The sequence below is a fragment of the Myripristis murdjan genome, chromosome 12, assembly GCF_902150065.1.
Source record: "Myripristis murdjan chromosome 12, fMyrMur1.1, whole genome shotgun sequence".
In the NCBI taxonomy this organism is placed as follows: domain Eukaryota; kingdom Metazoa; phylum Chordata; class Actinopteri; order Holocentriformes; family Holocentridae; genus Myripristis; species Myripristis murdjan.
This window is the reverse complement of record NC_043991.1, coordinates 16,055,156-16,077,879: the sequence shown is the minus strand read 5'-3', so window position 1 is coordinate 16,077,879 and position 22,724 is coordinate 16,055,156. Positions and strand designations below refer to the sequence as shown.

The window sequence follows — 22,724 nt, the reverse complement described above, 5'->3', positions numbered from 1 at the left end:
ACTTTCTACGGCATGTTAATAAACACCAGGAAAGTTTACTGGTGCAAGTCTGTTCGAGTCTGCGAGGAGATGGAGATGGAGCGCTTAAACCTCTCAGCACATTAGCTCTCTCAGCAGGGTGGCCGGGATAGCACTGAGAGAAGCTCTGACACATGCACAGACACACAACAGATAAATGAGACAGGCAGGCAAGAAACAACACGACCATGTAGAAACACTCATAAATAACATTAGCATTTATATCAGCAGCTCTATTCCAACCTCGTTTTCAGTGCTGGAAAATAATTTGTGGCTGACGAAGAGATGGAGCACTTTAGACAAAGCTGGGCCTATCAAACATTAGCATCATCATCATCATTATCATCATTTTTATTATTATTATTATTATTATTATTAGTAGTAGTAGTAGTTATTGTTATTTCCCACATTTTTGCAGTTTCCTATGAGATTGTACATGATTGAGATGAGGCATTGGGCCAAATGGCGATGTTGGTTTGTCTCACAACAAATATGACCCTAATTGGTCAGATGGTGGCGCTATAATCAAATACATCCATGCTTTATTCGCAGGAGGCCGTAATGCCAACACTGAGTCTGACTAACACCCAGACTGGGCCACTGGGACCACTCATGTCTGCCATATTGAATTGTGTGCATTTCTTTTCTTTTAAAAAATGAATTTTTGACATTTCTTCCTTCACAAGTTTGCAGCAATTTGCAGGAACCCTCGACGGACCGAGCTAAACAAAAGTACAATTCGGTGTTCTGATAGATTTCAAAGTTTAGCTGATTTTTGCCAGTGAAGTTTCAGCAGGCGTGGCCCATCAAAAAAATTGGATTTAACTCTTTGGGTGGGTGTGGGAAAATGTCTTTAAAAGTATTTTAACAAGCAGAGGACACAACTAATGCCAAAAATGCATCTCTAATGTCATTGAATTTTGTATGCATGCACAAGTAAAATATTAATTTGCATATGGGCATTGTTATTTTTTTTCTTTTTTTTTTTTCTTTTTTTGAGCCATGTTATTGGACAGGTTGGTCCCTCTTGTCCCTCAAGAGTCACAGCCCCACCTAGCCAGATGGTTGCGCTGTAATCACATTATAAGCCACAGTGTAAACAACAGATGAAATTCCCTAAAGCTAGAGGCCTTTCACCCTTTAAAGCTAAATGTCTATTACTCTTACACCACCACAGCTATAAGCATTAACCTAGATTTAGAAACTTTGCATATTGTCTACTATGTACATTATTCTGTTAATTATGGGTAGCCTGTGATAGAAGGTGGGCGCACCACATTATACGAACCAAGCGCTCCTCCTCGTCAGACTTAGGTAGAGCTTGCTTTCCTTTAAAGAGTCGATTAGAGATGTCGATCACAGATGTATGAGTTAGCTGCATTTTTTTTTTTTTTTATGTTTCTGTTTCTGGTCAGGACTGTTTTTCTGTTTAATTGCACCCACAGTATAATTACATCCAACTTTTATCTTACCAAGCAGCCTTAATTTTGATTGATGTAATGTCTGTTCCTTTTTTATGGTGACATTTTAAAAGTCTCTTGCTGAAGTGCACGTGTTTCCTCTGAGATGCAAACAAATCCTGTTATTGGGCAGTTACAAAAGAGCAAGGATTAGTGATTAGTTGCTATTTTGACTAACCTCTATATATATACAGCCAAGTCCAAAAGCCCACTAGAAAGAACAGTGTTTGTTTATCCATTTGTCAACATGTAATACATTTTTTAATCATTTCACACTTGTCATTCAAGAATGCATTATGGAAAACTGATGCAAATCTTTCTTTTTCTTTTTTTTTTCTCTCTCATGAAATTGAAATATACCTGAATATCTCATTTGCACAGCGTTTGATATTCTCAAACTGTGGTGTCACCATATACTGCCATGGATTCATGGTTTATGGACTTTGTGTTTGGTTTTCTGGTTTTGTTTTTCTGTATGTGGTCCATTATGCTGTCCATTATTATGTTTTGGTTTAATACTTTTCACTGTGCATGCTACCTTTCATTTCCCTAGTGTTTCTTGCATCGTGAGTTCATTTTGTCCCTGCATTGTTTCATTAAGCCTGCCCTTGTGTTGCCTGTCCTCATTGTGTTTCAGCCAATCCTCTGTTCCCCCCAGCCTTGTGTCCCTCCCCCCTCTCCAGGTGTGTCCCGTTTGCCACTCAGTTCAGTTTGTATTTAGGCTCTGTTCTGATTCAAGTTCCTGTTGGTTCATCGTGTGTTAATTTATGCCTGCCTGTTTCTCTGTGTGCAACCTGCTTTATTGATATTAACTATATTCCACTCTGCAAGCCTGCCTGCCTGCCTCTTCTCCAGCGTTTGTATCCTCCTGCTATGCTTACTTGTAACAATATATCTGATCCAAATATTAACAGATCTATGCTCCTGTGTAATGTATTCTCCGGTGTAAAATGTTTTGGCCTACCACCAAAGTACCAAACAAATGGGGCGCCCTGGTAGCTCGCCGGGTAACAGCATGTGCCATGTGTTAAGGCTGAGTCCTGATCGCACCGTCTCGGGCTTGAATCTGATCTCAGGCCATTTGCTGCATGTCATCCCCTCTGCCTTTCCTGTCTCTCTCTACCGTGACTGTCAAATAAAGCTAAAATGCCAAAAAGGAGGAAAACAAATCCTTAAAAAATGTTCCAAACAAATATTGAGAAATTTATACTTTCAGTAAATACTAACAAACTTTTTTGACTCATGCTAGTGAAAAAATTATGTAATCTTGTTTGAGAAGATATCATTCAAATAAAAATGTGATGTGTTTTTGATCAATAATGGAACAAAGTTCTCGGTAGTGGACTGAATTTTTGGACCCCACTGTGACACCCCTGTGTGACAGTGTTATTCTTCTAATAGCTGACATGTTGCTCATGCATAAGTTATTTGTGATGCCAATTATTGATTCAATCATTCATACAGTTATTCAATTATTAACCAGGAGAGCATTGTGTAATAAGATTTTATTACACGAGTTGTGCCTGATCTACAGCTGTGTTAATGAGATATTTTAAAAACGCAACTCTTGAGCACAGTTGAAGAATCTCCTTGAGGCATTTTTTTTTCTTCACCCCTCACACAGCTGACAGAATAAGGGACAGTCCAACTGGGTACTTGGCTTTTCTTAAATGTCATTCTCCCCTGCCGGCCAATCAAATCAAACTGAGAAGTCTGAGGCACTAAAGGACCTGATGCTATAGCGATTACCAGCGAGGAGAGGAAAAACTATGCAGACTTTGTCTTCCTCCTCATCCTGCTCCATCTCCTTCCCTCCGTCTTAGCCGTAATCCACTTAGGTGGCTCTTCCTGGACTTACAGCCTTGCCTTTATTCCATTATAAAGACCCACTGCACGACCTGCTGCTTATTTCATTAAAAAGGCCCAATCCATGACCCCAGTCCTAATCCATAATGCAGACTACAGGCTAGCCACCAGTCCGCTCTAGTCCACACTGCAGGCCAACCAAGAGCTGCTGACAGATGGGACCAAGGGAGCAGCGATGGAGAGATGAGGGAGCAACGGATGAGAGTGAATCTGAGAGCTCCGCTTATGAGTGAAGCCTCCCTGAGAATATGATTTCACTGATGTAAATGATGATAGAGAGCTGAGGCATTGCTATGCTGTCTTTGATCGTTGGTGATGGCTTTCACATGGCCCATCAGTGATATGGAAATGGCCACATCTAAGCGTAGGCTATAGCCTGTAAAATGAGCATAAAGCCTAAGGCTTTCAGACCACAAAACACCTTGGCCAGAGTTTAGATTGTAGGCTATACAGTAGCTCATTACAGTTAACCTTGGCAGAACTTTGCAACACAAAGTGAGTGATGCTGAATCGTAGAATAATATTCTATCGACTCTGTCCCTTTTGACCTTGCCTCTGCTCCCTCTGTTTTGACCTCATCCTCTCTCTGCCCCCCTCTAAATCCCTGCTCCACCTCTGGCTGTCCCCTATCCTGTATGCCCTCTCCCAACTTGTTTGAGATCCAGTTTGCTGAGTGATTTCAGCACATCCACAAATCTAAATTTACCACCCCTCCTCCCGTCAAACCTTGCTTGCCTGCGTTTGCACTTAATGGCCTATCAGGTTACGCATTTATTGATAAAGCAGCACTATTTAGCCCTGAGTACCTGGCTTCCCGCATACCTGCGCCAGCTCTTTACAGCACAGCCAGTCATTCTGACAGTGCAGCATCAGATCAAAGAGACACAGCCCAAAGAGTTTCCATCTTATCCTGGTTAATGAGAAGAGGGCTTGTTTTTCTCTCTCTGTCCAGGCTCAACCCAGCTCATGGAGAACAGTTAACTAATAATCATTACATTTAACTGGGTTCAGCCAGAGAGCCATAGCTAGAGGCCTGGGGACATACAATACGGCCAGGAAGTGACTACAACACTCTCCCCATCGATAGCACTAGCGTATCTCATTACCGTGGCGACCTGCAGTACACTGCCACTCGGTCTTGATCATATAAAACCCATTTCACTGCGCCATCCCCACCGGAGCAACAGTGGAGTGGAATATTCATTATTCAAATTTTAAGCATTGGAAATCCCAATATGTTACTAAGGCCAGATGAAATGAGATGAAATAGCTTAGCCTTTTGTCCTGGGAACATTGACTAATCGTCTGGCCCCCCAAAATCAATTTCCCAGCCGTAAGCATCAGACACTCTTGATTGTACTGTACTGTTGAGGACCCCCCACCACCATCACCTAATACTCCTGCTGGCTGCCCAGAATAACTTATTGATTAGTGATTATGTTACGGGAGGTGTGGGTGGCCAGGGCGGAAGACGGACTGGCCTCAGTCATCTCCACTAGGCTATATTTGGGTCCTCTGATACCAGATCCAGCACATACTGACACTATCACCAGCTGCCTGCCACCAGCCGTCAGCCATCAGCCAAGCCCTCTGGATGGGTAAGACAGTGGAAAAAAAAAAAAAAAAAAAAAAAAAAAAAAAAAATTAGGGGATGTATATTCAGAAAGTTGAAACATGAAGCGAAAGTTTGGAGAGCTTTACAGTGTGAACAGGGGTCTTTCAAGCATAGTAGCACAGTTGGGATTTTGAGTCAGAGGACAGATTCTTAGATGTGGTGCACTTGTGGACTACTGAGTGAAGTAATAAGTAAAAATATTTCAAAACAGGGCTGGCTGATTATTAAAGTTATCGGTTTTGGTGGAGATTCTGGCGTGGCCATGGACTGTTTTACCTCCAGGTTATTGGGTTGATCTCTCTAACTCTCTCTCTCTCTCTCTCTCTCTGATTCCGTGCTGAGCCTGAAAAGTGCCTGTGATCAATACCTGCAGGCCCTTTCCTCAGCGCCAGAGGGCTATGTGTGTGTGTGCGTGTGTGTCAGTGTGTGTACGTGTGCATGTGTGCGTGTGCTGTGTCAGCATCCACTCAGGACCTCATCAAACACCCCCCATATCCCCACCCTACACACGCACAGACAGACGCCCACATCAACCAACACCTCTCTCAACCGCTCACACATTTTCACTTTCCCCTATTCAACACCGCTGCACACACACACACACACACATACACACGCACACACACAAATTCATCGCTCCATCCTCCCATTCCAAGCCATCCCAACAAGGATGTTAAATACCATTCAAATGTCAGCCTGCCGTATTGATTGGAATAATAATTCTGAAAGGTAGGAGAGATGGCTTGTTGATGCTAAGCAGGCGCGTGACAGCTCGACCATCCTTCACTGTCACAAAGTTGCCATGTAAGGGTTCCCGGCTCCCCTTGTAGAATGTGGATGGCGGTTTACGTTAGACCACCGAGGCCGTCTGTTTATGTCGTTAATCACTGTCCTCACAGGCCAGCGACAGGGAGACTAGGATACACGCTGAGAAAGAGAGGGTCACCGTAAAAGCCCTCAGATTAGGCTGGGTATGTGAGTGTGTGTGTGTGTGTGTGTGTGCATGACTGTACACGTTACAGTATGGTACCGTAATCACCAGAACATAGGGCATGTTTTTAGCCAGAGTTTTCCTCATCTGTCAGATTAAAAGCATTCACTCTCTGTGGCACCAGTATACCAAAATAAAATCCAGCCTAGCCATGTCACCAATAAGAAAACAGGACAGATTTAATTTTTCTGGTATGCAACATTATTGTATCTCTGTACGCTGATGACAAATCAACAATTGATTATTTTTTTCAGTATATATCACATCAGTGATGCTTATCAAATTTGACAATTTATTCTAGTATTCTTGTCGTTTTAATTTTGCAAATAGGCCTTATTTTGGTGGAAAGGTACTATGTTCAACTAAAGAAAAGCATTACCACGGGGAACATTTCACATCAGCTGACTGACACTGAAAATCAGACAGAAAATTAAATTAGAAAAGTGCTGTTTAGTGTCAGCGAAGACATGGGAGACACAAGAGTGTTGCAAAATTTTTCAAATCTTGATTATTATTTAATTAAAGCACCACAGCTGTCATATCCTGATTTGGTAGTTTCAGATTATTGCCGCCACTGCTCTAATATGTCTGTCAGTGTAAATCAGATGTTTAGATAATGCCTCTTTTGAACTAAATATCTTGTTTTACGACGCTCGGTAGAATGCCAGTGAATATTGTGCTTTACATTAAGAAAGTGAATGCAAGTGAGTGCGAGAAAGTGAAGAGAAATATTTTCAACGTGCATCCCTAATTGAAACTCAAGTCATCACCCCTCACCTGGCGGGTACCTCGATGTTGGAGATGGCATAGAAGTACTTGCTGAGGTTCTCTCTCTGGACATAGGTGCCTCCGAGGGCAGGCTTGAGCAGCCTAAGCCTGAGGTTGGTGAAGGTGAAGAAGTCTCTCAATCCCTTCATGCTTTCCATGCGAGTGTACAGGTTGTCCATGTTCTGTAGCCGAGCTCCGGCGAACACAGCGAAGCGAGCCCGCACTTCGAACTTCACGTTCTTGTCGTTCTTAGAGCCTACCCAGCGTGAGTACTGCTCAGTGCAGATGACCCGTGTGATGTTAGCGGGTGAAAGGTCACGGACACGCCTGGGTGGCATGTTGAAGGCATCCAGGCAGTCATCAGCGTAGTACTGGTAGGGCTGCCAAGAGCGTCCATGGTCCATGGACTTCTCCAGCACCATGATGGTAGGACGGCCGTACTCAAAGGTGATCTGGATGTCATCTGTGAGCTCCAGGCTCTTGTTCCACGACATGGAGATGTTAGCCAGCAGGGGCTCTGGGTAGCGGCTCCACGAGACTGTCTGCCAGTAGGTGATGAGGCCGCTGCGTTCACGGTCCTGCATCAGCTGGGGAGGGTGGGCCAAGTCTGGGTTAGACGCATCACACTCGTCACTGCACAGGTATGGGTTCTCCTACAAGAGGGATGGACACAGAGCAAGGAGAGATCAGGGGTTTGGTAATGGCAGTAATGATTAGCCTCAACACTTGACATACAAAATTCATTTTGGGCTTAAAAAAAAAGTTTTAGAATGAATTTTATTTGAGAGCAGATAACACAATAGAAATATTCTCTAAAACGACTTTTATTTTGTAATTTCTACCACTGTAGTTTCATTTAATTTGTGAGAGAAAGCCAGTAAGTACTTAACAGGTCACACAGACGGTTTAAATGCCTACAGATGATTTTAAGTGGTTTGACCTACAAAGTCTCCAGCCTCCAGAAACTGAAATACATACACTGTTATTTCTTGTCCAACTGTGTTGAAAATGATTTTTTGACAACTAACTCTTAGTGCCCTTGCAATATCAGCAGCTGTGTTTAAGGCATAAAAAAACTTGCTTAAAAAAAAAACTCCTGAGGCAAGAATCACCATTTCTACTCCTTTTTTTTTTCCCTTCCAGGTCTGCGGATGTTCCTCTCGATGCCATCATGTGATACAATGCTGATGTAAAAAGATGTGCACTTGTCCCTACTGTGTCTGTGTCTGTCCACAAGAATATCCACATTTCTCACACAAGGGATGATGTGAATCTGAATGAGGAGGGCCCTAAGCTCCTTGCCAAGTCACTGAGGGACAGGGAGCTTAAAAATAAAGTTGCCAAACAACATAACAATAGGAGGTGTGAAGGTCAAGAGGCTCATGCATCATCACCGTCTTCTCATAGACTGCAGAGGGCTTCTTCACTTCCAACTCTGCAGAATTGATCCTCCTCTTCAAGCCATGCCAGGACTTTCGAGTCATGACCCCTCTACAGACTTATCCAAGAGAATATAACAGCATTTTTCATATTCCTCACAGAGAGGCAAAGGCCCCTCTCCACCTGCACTAAAAAATCCCTCCACTCTCCTCTCAGAGATGTTATGGCTCCCCTGCGCCTGTGCTTTAGAGAAATCAGATTCCTGTTTCTCTCCGCGATCAGAAATCCCACATTCCTCCCATTTTCCAAACATTCCAAGTCCCTCCCTGGCATAAATCCAGAGCTCTGCTATTCCTCCAGAAATTTTAAGTCCCTCTCCTGAGACCAGTTTCTGAGTTTCCACATTCCTCCACCCTATAGCTCCAGAGTTTCCAGCTCTAACTCACTCTCAAAGTCATCGTGGATCCCATCCCATCCACTTAAAAGCTTTCAAAGATGCCAGGACAGTTCCCATTCTAACCCCACTTTACCCCCATTCACAGGCTGCTGCATCTCACTCTCCTGCAGACTCATCTCAAATCAGTGCCTCTCAATCCACCCAGTGAGTAGAGATGCTCCATTTGCAGAGGCTGTAACAAGCCTGTCATCTAACATCCATATCACCACCGAACAAAAAAAAAAAAAAAAAAAAATTACATCAACTAATCCAAAATATAATCACAACGGTTTCTCCTGATGCATGACTGGATCATCAATCAAATTCAGTGAATGTGAATTGTTGATCAAGCCTGAAACAAGTACTATCGACTCCAAAATTGCTCAAAAGACATTTTGGTTGCTGAGATCTGATACTTAATAGTATACTGGCCCTTATAATTATCTTTTTGAGCAAATATTTATTTACAGTTGTGCAAGCATGGTTATTAACTGAATCCTGATATTTAAATGATTAGTAATAATAACCGTTTCTGAAAATTCAGCTCTTAACAACCTAATTAGACCACTAAATTGTGATTTGCTTGTGTTTCAACAGTTACTGTCTGTTAAGGTCATGACACTGCACATGTATGCAAAATTCAGCACGAAAGCTATTGGAGATTGCATCTCATTTGAAATGCTCATCATATCCCCTACACATAACACCAATTACACCAAAAATGTCATTGTTTGCACTAATGTTCACAGAGATTAATCGTTGTGTCAGACGGGTCGTTATTTGCATTAGCTGTCACCACATTAATTTGTCACAATATTAACTTACAACACAATATTAACATACAGAGTCAGTGGCTTTGCTTCATTGTTTTTCATGGCATATATGTTTAATTCCTACTCAAAAAGCCAATTACATTATATCACATTATAGACCTATTACAACCTTTAATATAAACCAATCTCTAAACCACCATTGCTATCTGAAACAGTTTACTAATTACTTGTGAGAATGCCTTACTTTGATTCTAAAAGATCTCGTAATTGCATGAATACTGGTGAAATTCCTATGCTCCTCCCTTAAACTCATGAAAATTGTTCTCCTGTTTTCTAACATGGGTTTAAGTCATAAAATTTTATAGCTGTCATTACTAGAGCAACGTTACTGTTTTATTTGCTAAGAATGCACTGTTGACACCCCTGATGCTGATGCTGATACAACACAGATTTAGCTCAGTGATTATAGATTGTTTGTAGATATGTACATGAGAGATGAGGGGGAAAAAAGATAAGCTGTATTAAGCAGGTCCTTCATTCAGAAGACCTGCGCTAAAGCTCAAGTGGCAGCAGGCATTTGTCCCATCAAAGTGGCTTTGAGTCCCTACCTACTCCAGGGTGATGTGTGTGGGAGCTGACACTGTGGAGAGGAGCAGGTTAAAGGAGAGAGGAGAGTTTCTCCTTTGGTGATCAGCTCCATAAATAAATGAATAGACAAATAGAGACAGGCAGATAGAAAAACAGACAGACAGACAGACAGACAGACAGACAGACAGACAGACAGACAGATAATAGATAATATACTTGCATCAACTAGTATACATTTCTGCAGTAATCTAAACAAACCAGTTGCATTCTTTTTTTTTATTTCCTGTCATTTGCTTTACCCAAAGGTTGTAACATGTGAAGTGTAACGTGGTGTAACACTGATTTAAAGCAGTTACAGCATACAGTAGATAGCTGATAATACATTTGATCAGTGTGTCATCTGATCATTAGGTATGGTTCCCAAAGCATATCTAAACTTAAAAAAAAAAAATAAAAAAAAAAATCATAAGATGTATTATATGAAACCTGAAGTACTAAAGGATCCAATGTTTTACACAGATTTGTGCTTACTGTGAAATCAACTTTATATTAAATTACAGCTATGGAGATATTTCGCTAAGATACTTAACTCTTCTGAGAAGCTTTTTGCCAGTCTAGTAACTGACTGTAGAAAACTGGTGGAACATTAATTTACTGTAATATGCCCATTATTTAAAAAAAAAACAAAAAAACACGATCACAGCAGGATACCTGGAGATTACGCATTTAAACAACGTGTCCCTCTTCATGGTGATGACTGTACAATCCTAACGCGTGCTGCAGGTGCAGATCATGCGTCACAGCCTCTTTGCAAACGTTCACTTTTTCACGTCTATTGCCAAGAAGCGGCATGTCCAGACGTTTCTGCCTTTTGAATAAAGTCATTGGACTGTGCCATGGGAGAGGGAGCAGTCACTCAAAACCACTCCAGTGGTTCTAATAACAAAAGCAAAACTTACAATCCTGCGAGGGCGAGATTATAAATCATCTGATTTATGGTGACACCGCAGAGTGGGAAAACTCCAAACATAAGCAAAGCCACTGAGCCGCTGCTGAGGAAAGCACAGAAGGTGCTGTATGGGATCACAGTGCATGTGAAGATACAGCTCCATACTACAATAAGACTCCAGTCTCTGAACACCACCAACAACAGATGATCTATCTCTCTCCTCACGGGGCAGACGTGGCAGCATTGTTCTCTCTCTGATAACCCAATTACCTCTGCCAATGTCTTCCTTTGCGCAGACAGAGAGACAGAGATCACTGTCAGCACAAACACACTTACGATGATAATCTACTATGCTCATAAACGACTGCCATAGGAAACGGTAATTAGACTCAGATGGGGGGTTTACAGTGAAAGTGCTTTTAGGCTAAAGCAGCACCATGGTGGCCCTGCTGCTTTCGTGCCCTCCATTAGTGTAGCCCCTGACCTTAGCGCACACACACGTTGACACACACGGGAGTGGATTAGTGGACTGTTGTTCTGGGAATGACCTTCGACCTACAAATCCTATTGAAAATGATCACTGTCACACTGTCCCAGATACACGACTAACTCCATATAGGTTAGCTCCCTCAGTGTTTCTACTTACCTGGTTTGTGTCTGAGAGAAAAAAAAAACAGATCGACAAAGAGAATACAAGAGGTGAAAAGAGAGAGGAAATGTGTGTGTGTGTGTGTTTGTGTGTGTGTTCCATGTATCCACTTGCACAGAGGCAAGCAAGCAAGGATCAATACAATGTATATATCTGCATCTGTTTTCTTTTACTGTGCATAATTATTGCTTGATTTTTGTTTAATGGGTTAAAAGCTGCGCGCTGCTGAGTACAGCGGCTCCCATGACCTGTCTGAACTTGGGAGGATTACTCGACAGGCGATACACACTACAGGGTGGAAGGATTTTATTCTCTACGCGAGACTATGAGAGAGACGCATGAGGTTATGTTTAAGCCCTTTGTGTGCCCTGTCCTCCTTATCCCGCTCTGCCTCCTGCCACCGCTCTGCCCTGGCCCACATATTCATGCCAGGACACACAGACACACACACACACACCCACAAACGCCCGCAAACACACAACACGCATGCACGCGAGCGTACACAGATCCTGGCCAACTGCTGCGGCAGGTGGCCCGCACTGCTAAGCCCCTCCAGCAATTATCCTCGCTGGGATCCTGTCTCCACGACAACAGCCACCATGATGCCCCTGCAATGAGAGAGTTCCTTGGGATGTTTTTTTTTTTTGTGCTTTTTTTTAATTTGTTTTTTTGGGGGGAGAGGAATGGTCCCATATTAAACAAACACCTTGTCTGCTTCCTTAGTCACTTGGGGAATAACAATATGATTTTTAACACTCATTAATAACTCCTAAAGCACTGAAGTTCGTCCCATTCTAAGGCTACGGGGAGAGATTCATCTTTGAGTTATCTATGCAGCATTTGAGGATGATCGCGGAAACGTATGCAGCCAAGACTAAAGAAATAAGTGAGGTTTTTTGATCTTTCTAAAATCATCTTACAAAAACACCAATTTTGAACATGGCAGTTTTTGCCGTTTGATCGCAGGTTCCAACGTCGCCCACAAATGTTTCCCATCAGCAAAATAGCAAGCTAACATTATTCCTTAACACTGAAATAAATTATGAGGAAAAAATGAGCTCATATTTATTTTCTTTCCTCTTTATCTGTCTCTGTCTCTCCCACTTTAATGACGACAGTCTGTCCCAAATATTTTCCAGCCATCCCTCCCTCACCTTGCCCTCTCTCTCCTCTCCATCTCCTCCTCCACTTATAGAAGTTTCCAAGTTATATTGCTAGCAAGGGGAATAAAGGTAGAGACCACACTCAGAGAACACAATTTATTTTGTTTTGGAGAAACATCAAATGAAATGACCCTCCCATTAAAAAGGCCACAGAGGGGAAGAGAAAGGGATATTGCTTTTTCACTTATAACGTTAATCTTTTATTTTGTTGAAAGTTTTTCCATCATACTGGAGGCTCTTGTTAGTATACCCTCAGTGAAGACTGTGTGTGCACATGCATGTGTGTGTGTGTGTGTGTGTGTGTGTGTGTGTGTGTGTGTGTGTGTGGGCTGAGTGCATCGGCATGCATAGAATTACAGACCTGCTGTATATGTTGCCTTTTCTAGTATTACCTGCAATAGTGATAGTTTCCTCATTGTAAATTATAGCATGTGTCTCCTGCACTCTCCAAGGAATGCCCATGAGTTGCCGAGTGTGTGTGTGTGTGTGTGTGTGTGTGTGTGTGTGCATGTATGCTGTAGGCACATGCATGCCTATGTGCTCCTGCCTGGGCAGAACAGGGACAGGGCTGCTCCAGAGCAGCAGCAGCAGCAGCAGCACCTGTCCTGCTCAGACTGTCACAGCTGGTCCAGGACAGGCTATATTAGGAAGTCTTCTTTAGAATGCAGGAAATCCTTACCGCCTTCTTACACCTATGTCAGAAGCCCTGAATTCAGAGGCACAATGCACTCGGGAGACACAGAAAAAAACGTGCCTACGTCCAACCAACCCAAATCCGGATGATAAATGAAATAACAGCGGTATAATGAAATACAAAAAACAATAGAGGTTCATTTTACTGGAAATTTACGAATGTAATATAATTTGGAATTTTGCTAAAAAAAAAAAAAAAAAAAAAAAAAAAAAGAACATGAAGTGTGTGACATTAACATGGCTTGACTCTATGGGGCTAAAAACCTAGTGTCGGCAAAAGCCCCTGACCCAGCCCACCACACCCTCCCCTACTTGCTTGCAGCGCTGCTCTTAAGGTCACGGTAAAACACAAACATGTTAATAAGCAACAGTTCGGTCTCATGTGCTTTACATTACTGCCGTGCTTGTGTTTCACTACCCGACTGCTATTCTGTATGGTAAAATATCTACCAGTGTAACTTAGCTGTCTTATTATATTTGGGAGGGTGTGAAAAACACAGGATTTACATTCAAAAGCCCTGATAGCTCACCTAGTCACCTATTTTTATTTTGAGTTTGTGGGGTTACCGATGATTCGAAGTCAAAACAACATTCAGATTGTAAGTCTGGCCCATCTCACTTCTCTAATTTTATTTTGTACTTACTGAATGTTCAAAATATTAGAGACGCTTTTTCCATTAAGTGCAAATAAGGCGAATAAATACAGAAAAAGTCATTATCCCTTACTGATTTTCTTTATCAGATCTATATCAATCACAAAGGAGGAGGTGGAAATGAAGGGAGGCTGATGAGTAAGAGAAGGACTTCGCTTTGACGATTTGAGATTTGACAACTTAAGATGTGGATTGTACCGAAAGAGGTTGCGACACAATTTCAGGAATATTTCTCTAGTATTTTTTTTTCGCATTCAGTTTGTCACCCCTGAGAATCTGAAAGGGTCTGAAGTGTAGGAGATATTAATCATCAAAATGTTGAGGCCGCACACTTTCTCTCTAACACACACACACACACACACACACACACCGGTTAGACGTGCACTAACAGTCACACACACACACACACACACACACATTGGTGGTACAGCTTCTTCCCCTAAGATCTCACTCTGCAAGCAGTGATCAATAGCAGCTCCTCGGCGGTGAAGCGAGATTGTTGGCTAACATGTGAGTTCACCTCAGGCTGTCTAAGCCCCTGCGGCCAATCCTCCTTAGTATCACCTCAGCTAGGGATAAGTCTCACTTATAACTGTCCCTCCATCCTGCCAACCTATCTAAACACTCTTAGATCACATTCAGCCACGTCCTTATGGGAAAGCAAGCTATGCCATTACATCATTATACCCTCCCCCTCCTCCTCGTTTACATAGTTACTGTCTCTACAGTATCTATCACTCTCTCACTCTCTCTAGCTGCCTTTTTCTCTTTGTCCCCGTCGTTAATTATAACTTGCACTGTCAAACCTACTCATGCTGTGCCCAAATTCACCTCCAAGGGTGTATTATTAGGACATTGGCTACCTGGGCTATCTTTTACCCCAGGGAGATGTATCAGGGATGGGCCACCGCTGGGTGTGGGCGGCCCTTTTGCATGGCCTTGGCCGGCCCACTGCTGCGCAGGGCAGGCCGGCCGGGCCTGGCAGGGCTACAGTGAGCAGGGAGTATGAAGTATGGCTATAGGCCCAGTCTGGGAAGCACTGATCCACGCTACCAGCTGCCATCTTCCTCCCCTTCCTGCATGCTCCCCTTCCGCTGCTGCGCGGCTTCTCTCTCTTCTCATGTCTATTTTTAGAGCTGGCTGATTTCTACCTTCTAAAACGGGCAAATCTGTTGTGGTACAGGAAGGTGTGTTATTGTCTTTCTTACACATAGCCTACTGACACATGCACTGCGGCCAATTCATGCACATGTTTAACACACCCCCACTCGTCCATGTTAACGTCATCGTGTACACTTCTGTAGACGTGCATGCGGCCAGTTTGCATGCAGTTGCTCTCTATTCTCAGCCCAAGGGAGATGGTTGATTGAAGGTTTTGGTTCAAAACCAAAACTGGGGAGAAAACAAACAACAGTACAGTGAGGCCTTTTTGAATGCAGCATCCTCATATCGACAGTGTGTGTACTACTGTGCAACACTGGTCTGATTTCATCTTTCTGCTTAGCTAAGCTGGGATCTTCCTCACCTCTCCCTCATCATTAGCTATCCCTCTCTGCAACACACACACACACATACACGCACCACATTCTGCTTCATCCCCCAACACCCTTCCTCCATCATCCCCAACATCTAGCTAACATCATATAGCTACAGTACAGATGAACTACAAAGAAACTACTGAAGCTCCTAACAGAGAACTTGTGACAGTAGCATCTTTGTCAAAGAGGAATGTGGGGGCCCGTCATGTTGAAAGAAGCCAACATGCTGGCCTGTTTGGCTGAGGAGAATGGATGCTGCATTCCCCGGGAACAAGAGAGATAAATAGAGTAGAAAAAAAAATGGATCCCCGTGGAGACAGGCGGACCAAACTACTGTAAACCAACGCAAGCAGGGAAAGCTATGCCTCAGCATCAAAAAGCCAAACACTGAATTCACCCATAGTTTTTAGGAATGCACTGTAGCATTCATACGCTGAGAGAGGGAAAAAACTGTTCTGCATCTTCCGCAGTATGTCTCAAGTCTTATTAAGGATGAGCAGCTCTGCGCATTGGGTAATGCAGTCTTTTTTTTTCAGTGCCCTCGCTTTCCCTTGACTTGTGGGATTGCTGAATGAGTGAATGTAAATGTACACCAATTAGATAAGAAACTGTAAAGCTGCCAAATCCGGAGGCGAAAGTAAGAAGAAAAAAAAAAAAAAAAAAACGTTGCTTTCCAGAAAATAAATGATCTGTATATACCAATAACCCTAACCCATGCCCAGTTGGCGGGTTGAAAAGAAAGGAGAGGAGGAAGGCAGGCGGTGACCCCGACTCTCTGCTTAAGTGTATGCAGATGGAGCAATTTGACATGTAACAAGTCCGCTCTAATTTATATCATGTAGGGATTGCCATGATGCTTAACCTCACAAAGTGGAGACTCGCTATGGGATATGTGAAAAAAATTTTTCTTTCTATTTTTTTGCATCACATGACCGCTTGTGGAACTTCAGTGGTTATTCTCTGTAAAATTGCTAGCAACAAATCAATCAAATTAATCATTCTAAAATTCTTAAAAAATAACTGACTCCCACATCCTCCGCTTTTCAGTGGAAGCTCAAGTAACACTTTTCATCTCACAGCTTCTTGACTCTGTTAGACCGCAGCTTGCTTCACTCCCCACAGCCATAGGTGACCTGAGGAGAGGCAGAACTTTCCACTATAAAGCCTCTGTCCGATGTGGAAGTGCTGACTAAGACCAGTCTTGTTCCTGTCCCGCCCTCTCTCTCGCGCTCTCTTTAGCCTAGCAGCACATTCTGGATCCTACCGATGGAGCGTCGCTGGCCAGCCCTTGTAAGGAAGCCCATTAAGGAGCCCATCAATATTTCATCATTGCTCGCTCAGAAACATAGTTATAGAAGTTTCCAGGCCAGGGCCATTAGGGGGCAGACGTCAATATGTTATGGCAGCAAGCGTCTCTCTTCACCTCTCCCCCTCTTTTGCTTCCTCCCCTCGTCTCTCCTCAAGAGAAGTCACTGGAGAAGCTTTTTCAAGACGTCAGTGGTTTCCGCTACTTCTACATTAAACAAATCATTAACCATTAGGTAGCCGAGCAGCGCAATATCCGTTCCTGCTCCTGTTGTCAAATGAACCCAAGTACTGTTATTAGTCTCAATAAAAGGAAGGGAGGAAGGCCTGCACACGTGCGTGTGCATGTGTGTGTATGTGTGTGTATTTGTGTGTATGTACTTGTGTGTGCAGAGGTAAGTACCTATACATGTTTGAGATGGAGGTTTGTTTGTAAAAACTGTCTACGCATAATAAATGCCCTGTCATGCAGAATATAAATACCTAATTAACAACATGACATAATTGTATTCTGTGACATGAACAGCGCTCATCTCCCACTCTCGCTCTCTCCCTGTCTCTTCCTCTCTCTCTCTCTCTCTGTCTCAGTCTCTCTCCGTTGGTCTGGAGACACATTTTCTGAGAGTTTTGACTCATGGCTGTTGAGACTGGTCTAGCACCTTCTGGACAATTCAGTGACTGGACACTCAGTAGCAAACTGAACAACATCAAGAAAACAACCTTGCTGTCTCTCATGTTGTGAGTCAAACCTTGTAGTCTAATACCTCCAATGTAAAACATTTGAATAAGAAGACAGAAAAGCTTAATTGTGGTCCTGTTCATATCACAGTGGTTTTATAACTCCTCTTTCAAATTAAACCTACATTATCCAGGACAGGAACTGCCCTGTAGGCTAGAGTACATTATTGCTTAGCACACTGTTTTCCAGTTTTCCGCCCTCTCACCCCTGAGTGTCCTTGAACTAAAAAGGTCCTGCTACATGCCTTTTACCAAACGAAATCTGAAATCCTCTAGAAACCCAAATCAAACCGGATGACAGCCTGCCAACTCCATACCAATGTAAACAACACCTCCGGACCTCTCCTAGGGAAGTTAAGCCATGCCAAGTCATTTCACTGGTGTCATCCCTTTTGGAGCCCATGAAACCAACTGGGGACGCTCCACAATGCAAATCCCACTCTGACCCAGACTAATTAGATAGCAGGTGAAGTTTTTTTTTTTTCTGTGTGTCATTACTTCTCACATTGTCCCTATTCAGCGTAAACGTGTATACCAGTGCCCTTGTTGATTTCTGAAATAATAGCTTTCCGCTGCAAAAGATTTACCATAGTTTAATGAGAAAAAACCACAGTAGTCTACACTAATGCTATGGGATCCTATGAGCCTACAAGAGCAAAGGTGGTGCTGATGAGAAACACAGACTCAGTTAAATATTGTGTTTGCACACTATGCAGCAACTTTCAGACATTATATTATTTGAAATTACATAAATTAGACTGTACAGTTGTTGGGATGAACTTACTAGAGTGCAAAACTTCTCAGGTGGGTTTCCACATGTGATTCCCGGTGGATCCACTTTGATCCGCATGTAATCTTTCATGGATGCGGCTTTTGGCTGGCAGGCATAGTGCTCCCATACCGAGCCATCATCCGTGCTCACCAGGGACTTGCACAGTTCATACTGGCCCAGAGTCGAGGCCAAGCAATGCAGCAGCAACAACACGGCCTGGAGGAGCATGGCAGGCGGGGGAGTTGTTGGAGTGGGGTCCGGCACAGGGTGAGGGGGGCCACGGAGCTCAACGTAGAGGTGAAGCGCATGGGGTGGGGATCATAAGGAAACAGGGAACATCCCTACCCCCACCATACTGCGGTACTGTAAATGGAAAGGTGAAGGTAAGAGGCAGCAGCCTCCGGGCTGGCAAACTCCCTAAATGAAATAAATAAAAAAAGACCCTGTATCAGTGTGTCTCTTCACAAATATTTACGACTTCCAGAAAACAAGACACTTTCTTGTTTTGACGGCTGATTCCCAGAGGAAGATGGGTGGTGGATGTGGAGGCGTGTAATGTTACAGAGATGAATCTTGGCATCCACTTCAACCATAATGTTGCAGGGGGCTTGTTGAAGATATTAACACGGATCCATGTCTCAGAGCCTGGAGTCATGCACGAAGACAGCGGACATGGCCAGCAGGGATGATGGAGAGGTTATTGCATCTTCAGGTATATCCATTGGATGTAGTGCACCGGCCAAGTTTTTTGATTGTCCTGGGGTGAAATGGGGACAAATGTTAGAGAGTTAGGGAGTGAGCATAATGAGTGATTTATCCTTATTAGTCCACGGCATATTCACTTATCTAATTTAAAAACTAACTTTACTTTTCAGAGATTTACAGTGAAAATCGTGCACAAGAGCGGTGTGCTATGCTGTGCCTCATCTGTCATATTTCTCAGAAGTAAACTTGTGAGAAATTTACAACGGCATTTCTCTCCAGCATAAAAAAGTCTACAACTTTGATGCAAATCTTCAAAGCATGTATGTGGGTGTGTGGGCTGCACGACAGTGTCGTTTTTGTCATTTAATTGAATTGTGACATTAACCCCTTCTTTTGCAGCAGTATAATTTGCCCAACAATCGTATTATTGCACAGCTCAGGAATTCATCTCATAAAATAACTCTCTGCCTACAGCCCAACTTCACAAGACTTTACAATGATCGTTTCAAAGCCTTTAAAATAGAAGTTTTAAATGAATATGCAGTGCAGTCAGGCAGATTTTACATGACTGTGTTAGACCTACAAATTTACGAGAAACACAATGTCGATCAACTAATTTGAAACAGGCGTAGTGCATTCGATTATATTTAATTCAAAGAGTTAGGCTACTTGTTAACATACAAACAGAAAATCCCTGTTCTGAAAACCACCTTGTGCGTAAAAACACGTGTGCTGGTGCCGGGTGCCGCCTGTGCGTAAAAGAGTTGTAATTGTCACTATCTCTCCACTGCTGGGGATGCAGAGGACAGACGTGTAAAAAAAAAAAAAAAGTCATAACCACTGCAATAAATATCTTAACGAGTCGTTTAATTGGTTACATTTTGTCTTAAAAGTTGTTATCAAAACCTGTGAAAAATGCACCAGAGTAATATAATTGCACCTGCAAAGGATCTTGTTTCAAGAATTGTCTTGCATCTATAATGTCATTTTCTTGGGACTGATAGAAAACGACTTATTCTGTTTGATTTTAACCTGCTGTCACATTTCCAGAAAAAAAGAAAAAGCTTAAGCAAGTCAAACTTCACTGGAAGCAGAAAAACTGTCTCACTTACTTGGAAGATTTTTTTTACTTGTTTCAACATAAATATATATTTTTAGACTCAGTACAAGACAAAATGGCTTGATATGATTGACATTTTTTGCGGTGTAGATTGGCTGATTATAAATCGATGTGTCACCGGTGTGGACAAAAGCCATCTGGCCGACTCTGTGCATAACTTATTCTATAAAATCTGGTGAACTCAATGACTTAGTTCAGCTCCTGCCCGTAGTTCTCAAGTCACCAAAGCTATTTCCCGACACTGACAACCATCTAGGGGTGTGTCAGTTTCTACACTAGTGCATCCGATCGAGCAACATCGCTTCAGCCAGGCGTATTCAGGAATGCAATTTATTAATCCGTTCGTTTGAAATTGTGTAAATCCTGCGGAAACTATTTTGACCACTCGTATTATTTCCGAGCGGAGCAGACATTGCATATAACTCAAGAGAAGGCTCTCGGTGCAGACTTCAAAGAGGGTTTTGGCTGGCTTTTCAAAACGCCTTCTGTTGCGAGATCATTTATCGTATCAGATAATGCACTTACTTATAACATTCATCCATGAGAAAGATCAGGACTTTGTGCCTCGTTGGAGTATATGAACGTCCCCCTCTTTCTGCAAAAAATCCTCCGGTTCATCCACTGTACTCGTTCCCCGTCGCGGTGCTCACTGTACTCCCGTTATCTGACTGCCCGACTCGCTGTTTGTTTTTGCCTTCTGCCGGATACTTTTTTATTACACTGAGGATGGCTGCACACGGTAGATCGGTGTCCTAGATCTGGAAACGGGTAGGGAAGAGCCCTGAAATCCAGCGTCAAGGAGTATCAAAAGTAGAAATATTGACTTTGAGGAAAGGCTTGTGCCCGCCCTTCTCCTCCTCCTCCTACTTTACAAGCTCGGGTTTACCCGGGATGCTCAAGGGCAGAAAGAAAGAGAGAAAAAAAAGAGCTTTATGGAAAATATCTCCCTCCCCTCCTCCCTTCCTCTCTCTCTCTCTCTCTCTCTCTCTCTCTCTCTCTCTCTCTCTCTCTCTCTCTCTCTCTCTCTCTCTCTCTCTCTCTCTCTCTCTCGCTCAGTTAATGCCCAGGCTAAATCCTTTTACCATCACTTTCAATCACTATCTGAGCTTTTATCTGCTCCAGCCCTGCTGCCTGAACCGGGGCGGTGCAACTTCCCCTCTCCGCTCCTGCTCCAAACTGTTCCCCACCAGGTCCGATCTGCACCCTGCCCCGCTTAAAGGACCAGCGGAAAAACGGAACCAAGTGTTACAGCACTCTCACCTTTTCCTGTCCACGTCTGTAATTAAAACAAGAATTAGTAATAATATTATTGTCAGTATTATGAATTTTTATTTTGACACTTTTACGAGAATATAAGCTAGAGGGGGACAGTCATATTTAGAGTTTAAACAGCTGTAACTGCTTTTGTTGGACGGAAATTTTCTGTTATAGTCCGTTTCTCTAATATCTCTTTAGGGATTTTTTTGGGTGTCTCTGGCGCTCAGTAGTGATTTATTATTATTATTATTATTATTATTATTATTATTTAAGCATCCACGCAAGCGTATCAATAGTGTCAATGCAAAACTTCTTATAAGATGACAAACTTTATGTGTCGTGAAGGAGATCAAGTTTAAACACAACGACACGCTGTGAGGCAGCCGGGCTTGTTGCCTCAGCGGGGTCGCAGTGCGCTGTCCGCGGTGCTGAAACTGGATTTACACGCCACACACGAGCGCGCGCGCGCACTCACGCACGCGCATACACTAAATCCGCTCGTCGGAGCAACTCAGAGGTTCCCAAACTTTTTTCATAGAAGCGGCGTCTAGTGGATGACCACATCTAATCATGATTTTTTTTTTGTCCAGACTTTTAGTTGATTTTTGTTCCGTTTTTTTAGTAGGCTATAGAATTAACTATGTATATTGCAAGTGGGGTAATAACAGTAGAATACAGTTAACCTGTGATCAGAACGTGAACTCATACATTCTGTTTTTATTTATATTATTATTAAGGGTGAAATAGCCTCACAGTGATATTACTCTTCCACATTTTGCCGGCGGCTCCCTGGTCCATCTCCTGGGATGCCTTAAGGTCCCTGGACCCCACCTTGGACACCAGTAGAGTGGCCAACACTGCTCTGCCAACAGATGAACAGACAGGTAATTCCTAACAAGCCAGGACACAATATAATTCATACTTGGAGCAGGGATGACAAACCCTAGGCCTATATAATTCACATTTTCAGTCACACTGGAGGGCAAGAAGCAAGAAGAGAGTGGGGCAGAGAGAGAAAGAGACGTATGATTCGGAAGAAACTATGAACCTCAATGTGAAACACTGACAGTACACCTAGGAGAGGATCGATAGTTTGTCCTTGCCCTGCCTTCTCTCTCTTTTCACATCTTTGAAATGAGCCTTAACCCTTCTGGTGCTGCTGAGGCGTTTAAAGGCCCCTCTCACCACAGCTGCAATTGGGGGCAGACCGAAAGATAAATTCCACCTTCGGGGATCAATAGAGCATCACAAAAATGGCATCCTACCATATTCTATAACCATAACAGG

General features: G+C 43.0%; 1 protein-coding gene across 49 annotated transcripts in view; it reads right to left on the bottom strand.

Moving 5' to 3' along the window:
* The window catches only part of ntng2b (netrin g2b), a 62,440-nt gene extending 41,304 nt beyond the window's left edge, over positions 1-21,136 (bottom strand). For all 49 annotated transcript variants that reach the window (XM_030065628.1, XM_030065626.1, XM_030065629.1 and 46 more), the window contains exons 1-3: positions 20,706-21,136; positions 18,368-19,112; positions 6,728-7,371 (exon numbers count right to left, since the gene is read on the bottom strand). In XM_030065628.1, coding sequence (XP_029921488.1) covers positions 6,728-7,371; positions 18,368-18,583 — 860 coding nt within the window. In that variant the 5' untranslated portion in view covers positions 18,584-19,112; positions 20,706-21,136. The remainder of the gene's footprint in view (positions 1-6,727; positions 7,372-18,367; positions 19,113-20,705) is intronic.
* Positions 21,137-22,724: the final 1,588 nt, after the last annotated feature.